The 7,115-nt window shown below is 64.3% G+C and overlaps 2 protein-coding genes across 2 annotated transcripts; one reads left to right on the forward strand and one right to left on the reverse strand.

Annotated features, from left to right (window-relative positions):
• Positions 1-1,022: 1,022 nt before the first annotated feature.
• F751_5501 (40S ribosomal protein S4-3) lies at positions 1,023-2,639 on the reverse strand (the record flags this gene model as incomplete). Its single annotated transcript, XM_011403896.1, has 5 exons — positions 1,023-1,349; positions 1,563-1,741; positions 2,058-2,185; positions 2,303-2,379; positions 2,559-2,639. 5 exons carry the CDS (start codon positions 2,637-2,639, stop codon positions 1,023-1,025), a joined length of 792 nt encoding a protein of 263 aa, XP_011402198.1.
• A 1,026-nt stretch (positions 2,640-3,665) lies between these two features.
• On the forward strand, positions 3,666-4,267 carry F751_5502 (hypothetical protein; the record flags this gene model as incomplete). The annotated part of the gene is made up of 2 exons (XM_011403897.1): positions 3,666-3,797; positions 4,067-4,267. The coding sequence occupies 2 exons, from the start codon at positions 3,666-3,668 to the stop codon at positions 4,265-4,267; spliced, it is 333 nt and encodes a 110-aa protein (XP_011402199.1).
• Positions 4,268-7,115: the final 2,848 nt, after the last annotated feature.

Here is a 7,115-nt window from a genome sequence, read left to right on the forward strand (position 1 = left end):
CAACCCCCGCAGGACATCTTCCGCTGGGCACGCATCATGTGCGAGATCTTCAAGGAGGCCTGGGCCCGGGTGCAGGACGTGGCACAGCTGGCCCAGATCGAGATCGCCATTAAGCTGCAGGTCAGTGTCGGGGCATGACGGGGGCAGATACTGTATAGACGCCAAGGACTTGATGCAGGGGGGGGGGGGGGGGGGGGGGGGGGGGGAGAGGGGGGGAGGGGGAGGTGGAGGGATGAGCCAGGATGGGCAGGGCACCTCCTGTCCCACACGGCAGGAAGAAGCTTCCCATCGATCCTTGGAAGATCTGCGTGTAGGCAAGCCCCTCTCCCCTCAAGTCTCACAACCAAGACCCCACACCTCCCTCTGCTCACCACAAACCCAGCCATTCTCGTCGAGCTCTGTGCTCACGAGGGGGCTGTGGGGGCTGATCTGGCAGTCCACGTCTCCCTGCACCCCAGGGATGGCGAGCATGGATGAATATTCGAGCTCTAGCCGTCATTGCATGGTCAGATCCGGGCAGAGACCGGGGCGGTGGGGGCCCGCCTGGTCTCCGAGGTCTGGGTGTCGGGTCCTCGGTGGTTGGGGCCTCGCCGGAACCCCCGCCCCTCGCCCTCGCGGCATGTGTCCCAGGCCCCACATCCCCAAATCCAACCAGCAGACCCCGGCAGGCATTGCCGGCTCAGATCACCTTGAGTGCGGCTATGCGGGGGTGGGTGCGGACCTTCAGGTTGACGTCCCTAGGGTGGGGTGGGCCCCTGCCTCCCACCGTCGCGTCCACATTGATATCCATTCCCTACTTGCTTGTGGGGCGACTGGGGCGAGCAGGCCCTCATGTGCTGGCTGGGATCCCAGTTCGGACGGTGGTTGGGCGAGGGAACGGGCGGTACCATGTGACTCGCGAAAGTACTCTTGCTTGCTCGCGCCCGTGGGAATCGCCCACGTGCGTCCCGGCCCCCCAGCCCCTCCCCGACCCCCTCGCTGCCCCAAACTCTCCCCTCCTCACTGCCTTACAGCACACGCGATCAGTGCACGGCCGCGGTCTTGCCAAAGATCTTGGCCTGCTCCTGCAGGATGGACTGCCGGATGCCCTTGCCCTTGGGCAGGCTGACCAGCGGCTTGTCGCCCTTGCCGATGACGAACACGTTGGTGGCACGGGTGGCGAAGGAGTGGCCCACGGCGTCGCGGATGTACACGATGTCGAAGGAGCCCTTGTGCTTCTCCTTGCGGGTGATGGTGCCCACGCGCCCGTTGTTGTGCCCGCCGGTCACCATGACCAGGGAGCCGACGTCAAAGTGCACGAACTCGCGGATCTTGCCGGTCTCCAGATCCAGCAGGACGGTGTCGTTTTCCTGGAGATTGACGAAAGAATGAGTGATGAAGATCGGCGCAACCGAGCGGGTGGGGGTATGGGTGGCAGGAATGGCATACCGGGTGCGAAAACAGGTCCCCAGTGGCGAGGTCCCCCAGGCCCCACGCTGGGCACCTCGGTGCAGAGTTCTTTGCACCCCACGAGCCATCCCCACTCAGTTCCCAAACAAACAACACACCAAGCGAGCACTCACCCTGATGTCAGGGTCGGGGTAGCGGATGGTGCGGCCGTCGTGGGTGGCAATGTAGGGGATGGCGCCCTTGCCGAACTGCATCCTCTTCACCTTGCACAGCTTGTAGGTGGCCTCCTCCTTGGAGATGCGGTGCACCACAAAGCGCCCCTTGGCATCGTACACCAAGCGGAAGTGCTCGTCTGTGAGGGGAACGGGGAAGGGGTGGGAGGACTCAGGGGAGGGGGCTGTGGCGCAGGCTCGGGGGCCTGCAACCTACGAGTCACAGTCGCCACATCAGCCCGCTCAGGCGCCCCACTGCTGCTCCCACACCCCATTTGGTGACACGAGGTCAGGAGGGCACACGCCCGTAGCGTGCAACAGGATGCGAGCCCCAGCGTGCCTGGGTAGCCAACCAAGGCCGACGTACACTCCAGGATGACCAAAATCCCTGCCGTGGCTTCCTCTGGGCCGACGGTATTCCCATGATCCCGCAAGACCCTAGCCATGCCAACGCACCGGTCTTGGGGATGGTGATGGTATCCATGAAGCCCACGGGGTAGGTCTTGTCGGTCCTCACCTTGCCGTCCACCTGCACCAGGCGGTTCTTCAGGATGGCCACGACCTCACGACCGGTCAGGGCATACCTGCAGGGGAGGAGAGAGGGGGAGAGGGCACCGGTTGCAGCCATGGGACAGATGGGAGATACTACGGAGGGACACTCAGTTCTCCCGCCCAGGGGTCGAGAGGTGGTCGGCACTCACTTCAGACGGTTGCGCAGCAGCAGGATGAGTGGCAGGCACTCCCGGGTCTTGTGTGGGCCGGCGCTGGGCTTGGGAGCCTGCATGGGAGGGCCAGGGGAACGGTGACGGAGAGTGGCGGGAGCCATCGCAGGGCATGCCGGACCACACTGGTGGGGCCCCGGCGCAGGCCTAGCCCCGGAGCGCCGACCGCGGGCCAGCATCCTGCCATTGATTGGGGACAGACCATCACCGTCCATCCACCATCCGCGGGACTCACAAAAATTCCGCCCAGCTTGTCCAGCATCCAGTGCTTGGGCGCATTCAGCCGCTTCAGGTGCTTCTTAGGTCCGCGAACCATGGTTGTAGGAGCCCCTTGGCGGTCCTACCGGGCTCTCGATCAAACTCTAAAAGGACAGCACCTGGCTCGCTGGTGCCCAATGTGCGGAGAGCCGCCCCCAACCCAGGGTCGCAATATGGGCGCCCTTTCTACCACACCGCATGAACCACGGTTCGACAGATCGGGTAACTCCCACAGAGTCGTCCTCCCGAACCGCCAGCCCCTCAGATGGTGGATTTGCAGGGTTGCAGTGAGTCTGACAACTCTCAACAAACATATTCAGAGCTTGGCGCTGGTGCCAGCCGCGGATTCGAGCCGTGGACTCCCCCTCGACCGCCTACTGTGACCACGTGGCGGTCGGGATACTCCACTCCCTCGACACCGATCGGCCCCATCCAAGATCCAATGGACCGCCATGTCCTCTGACATGGAAACCCACTTCAGAATATGACATCAATCTGAACTAGGGTGGATTCTCATCTCCAGCAGCGGGCCGAGAGGGTGCCTGCACCACACCCCTACCGTCCACCAGGAGCCCAGAGAGGTGGACGTCACCTCCCGGTCAAGATCCTATGGTACGCTGCACATCCATGTCAAGGCGGATCATGAAACCGGCTATTGAACTCTCCAAGCCATGAACGTGTATAAAGTGTCTCCGCAGAGTGGGCATGCAAGGTCAGACCATGCCCAGCCTCGAAATACTGCTTCCCTGGGTCCAAGCGTCCCTGTCCTTCCCACCGGCGGCATCTTCAAGTCGGCAGCTGTGGAGGTGCTGCGTCGAGAAAGACGTCTCATGCCAACTGGCGAGATATGCAGGCATGCTGGGGTGTGGACAAGGAACGGGTGCTTGGGCGGTGTGGGTTTACTTCAGCACAGATTGCAACACACGATGCCATTGGATCCCGGCAAAACAGAGACTCCACCATGTATGCTGCGCTTCAGCGCATCCTCACTGTATCTGGGTTCAAGTCGCTTCATATATCTGCTCGCAGGCTGGCCTTGGAGTGGGGCCTGCTGACATGCTCGGGCAGGACTCCCGAGGCAACCATGGCCTCTTCCCTCTATGGCGACATCAAGCGTCGAGACCACAAATCCGTCTTCATACGGCCGCAGGAGGGACTCTTCGGACTGAAGGAGTGGATCGACCAGGGCTACTTGCCCCCCATGCCAGACAACTCAGTGATCATGGCGCAAACCAAGCGTGGTTGCAGGCCGACCCAGGTGCTTTGTAGAGATGGAGTTGTGGGTTTAGGGGGGCGGGGACATCAGGGGATGCAAGCCCTACGAGGCGAGAATGGTGGGAAAATGGGCATACCTGCATCCCGAGTGTAGGGCTCCTGGGATAGCCTATGGGCCAGAGACAGGTTGTGCACCGTGGCTGAGACGCGAGAAGCACAAGGCCGCCGTGCTTTTGCCTCTGACCCACCATTGTCCACCTCTCTCTCCAGGGCCGCCTGGTGAAGCAGCGGTATGCTCGCAAGATGCGCGTGGACAGTCCTCAAGAGACTTCAGAGGAGGAGGATGGGGAGGATGAGCCCATCTCCAGTTCCGAGACCGAGCAGGAGAAGGCACGAGGGGAGCATGGGGCATGCCCAGGGGCCGCGCGGGGGCAAGTGCATTGGGAGCGTGCGGGGCACTCCCACGGGTAACAGACGCACGCCTGGTCCTTGTCCCACCGACGGATGCCCCCCCTCCTCCAGAGTGCGCCCCCTGCAAGGCTGATACCAGGCCGCCCAGGGACATCCCAGAGGAAGGGCATCACCCAGGCGGCGCCCCTCCACCCCGCCCGCTCCACCTCCCTGCCGTCCTCCTCAGCCAGGGCAGCATACAGTGCAGATCCTGGCTGCGCCACTGGACAAGTGCACAGCGCAGGGCTCGAACCTGGAGGGACTCCCTTGGAGACAACACGCATGTCAGGACCCCTGGAAGGAGGTTGCCGGACCGCATTCAGCCCCGCTGTGGGCCTGGCCCAGGCAAGTGATGATGTCGAGGCGGCCTGCCATGCTGCGGGGGCATGAAAATCTCGCGCCCTGGTGCAGGCGGTGCCATACCCCTTCCTCACGGTGTCCATGCTGTCCAACACGCAGGCGCAGCCTGAGGCCGCGTGCCCCACCCCTCTGGCCATCCAGCTGGGGTGCAGCCCCGCCTTTCCCCTGCCGCTGCTGGGCCTGCTCAGCCCTGACCCTCCCTTCCCACCGCTGGAAAGCCCCACGCCCCTCTTCCATGCCTCGCCGATTCCAGTGAGCGTGGGATTGCCTGTCTTGAGGCATGAGACCATGCGCGCTTCCTGACGAGGTTCTTCATTCGCATCCACTTGTGGCACATGCACAAAAGTCCTGCGGATCGCTGCCTGCTCCATGGCACGCTGTCCTAGGCCCCAAGCCGGCACCCACCATGCCCCGTCCCACAGGGAGGAACTGCGAGGCCCGCCACAGCCCCCGGGGAAGCGAAGCCCAGCCCTGCTGCCGAACCTTGTGCGGAGCCTGAGACACAAGCCGCTTCCCATGTCCTCGTCGATGCATCCCTCTTTGCAACATGCACGGGCCAGGACGCACGGGAGGCAGCCGTGACCCTGGCACACTACTTCACCGACGCCAGGTGGGTGAGGGTGCAGGGAGGGAGGCGCGTGCTTGTTCCGCGCTGCTGCTATGGCCGGGAGGAAGTCCCCACTGCGCCCCTTGGCAACTTGTCGCCACTCATGTGAGCTGTTCGTGGATATCACCCCATGATCGAGCCAGTGCCTGTGGTCCATTCATCCGGGATACCCAGCCCCCCAATCTACCCACGGCCCCAAGATTTTTGGACTCGTGCCAGTCGGGGCTGCTGCGCCACCTCGTGGTGTTGGAGGAAAAGGTGGACAGCGTTGCCGCGCGGTGTGCAGGAGACCGCCTCCGCAACGCCAAGGCCAATGCGCTCCTACACCATGCCTACTCTTGGCTGAAGACATCTTACTACTTTCAAGACAGGGCTGCCGTGGCATCGCTGAGATGGCCGGCGGGCTTTGGCGACGACAGGAGCAGACAACCGAAATAACTCCAGGTGCTCCCTGTGCCTATCCCTCATTATCAGAACACTCATGACAACTGCAGCAAGGAAAATACGGGCGAAGGGTATGGGGTCTTTGTTAGCCGACGGTGATGCCCCGCTCGCACCTAGGGGGTGGGTGGACACCCGGCACCTGCCTCCTCGCGGCAGCACGGGTGCTGCTCTCGATGCGACGTGCCATAAACCTCATCCGTGCATGTATATGTGTTGCATGACTGGTAGTATGATGTGGGGCACCTGCGGGTCCCTTCCAGCTGACGTAGAAATTCTTGAAGTAACATCCTAGGCCCGGGGAATCGATGGCAAGCGCCCCCATCCAGGCTGCGCCGTCCCGACCCGATCGGTCCCCAGCACAGCACATATGCCCTCCCACTACGCATGCACATTGACCGCGACAGACACAGGCAAAAGCCTCGTGTAAGGAAGGGCGAATTATCAGTATCAGGCACCCTGTGCAGTGCGCACCCCTGTCCGACGCACACCGGTTTCTACACCCCGTACCCACCGCCTTCCTGGGACACCCCCCTAGTCTCGGTGCTGTCCTCGCCAAAGAATATCCAGTGGCTGGAGTAGAGTCACTGGGTCCCTCCCCTTCCCGCCAGTGTCTGAGAGGCCATTTGCCGAGCAGGCGCAGCGATGTCCACGGAGGCAGGGGTGAGCGAGGCGCGCAGTCCCCGGGCCTCGGACTCCGATACAATACATGAGGCACCCATCGCGCAGGTACGATGCAGAATGGGCGGCCCTGCGCTGTCCCCGGCACCCTCACCCGCCTGGCATGCAGGTCGTCGTGTCCCAAGTGTCCCGCCCATGGCGTCATCTCCGACGCTGCATCTCGCACCCACGCAGGCGGAATCGACTGCCAAGCCCATGCCCGGCAGCCCCCCGGCCCCCAAGGCCCTGACTAAGCCCTGGAGCGCCGTGGTGGCCAAGACCCCGACAGATACTCCGGAGCAGCCCGCTCCTTCTCCCCCGCAGCCCCCCCTCGCCCGTGCCAGCCCGGAGAGCGCGGCCCCCAGCCAGGGGTCCGAGCCCGCCACGTCCAAGGAGGAGTCCCAGGAGCTGGCGAAGGAGGGGCAGCCCACCTCCGAGCCGGCACCCGAGGGCGGCGAGCCCGCCGCCCCTCCCAAGGAGGAGGAGCCCTCCCGCCCCACCAAGCCCGCCTGGAACGTGCCCGCCAGGGTCGGCGACGGCGGCGCAGAGGGCGCGGTTTCGGAGGCCTCCGCCCCCGCTCCCCTGGCGAGCGCCTGGCCCTCCCTGGGCGACGCCAAGGAACCGATGACGCGCAAGGAGCGGCGCGCGGCCGCGGCCGACGCCGCCGCCAGCGCCGCCGCCGCTGCGGAGCGCAGCGCGGCCGCCTCGGCGGCGGGCGGCAGGGGCCCCGGCCGACGGGATCGGGGCGGTCGCTCTCTCCCGCTGTCCAGTCTGACCACGGGCCTGGCCTCCCGTCGTATA

The sequence above is a fragment of the Auxenochlorella protothecoides genome (genome assembly GCF_000733215.1).
Source record: "Auxenochlorella protothecoides strain 0710 unplaced genomic scaffold scaffold64, whole genome shotgun sequence".
Classification (NCBI taxonomy): Eukaryota; Viridiplantae; Chlorophyta; class Trebouxiophyceae; order Chlorellales; family Chlorellaceae; genus Auxenochlorella; species Auxenochlorella protothecoides.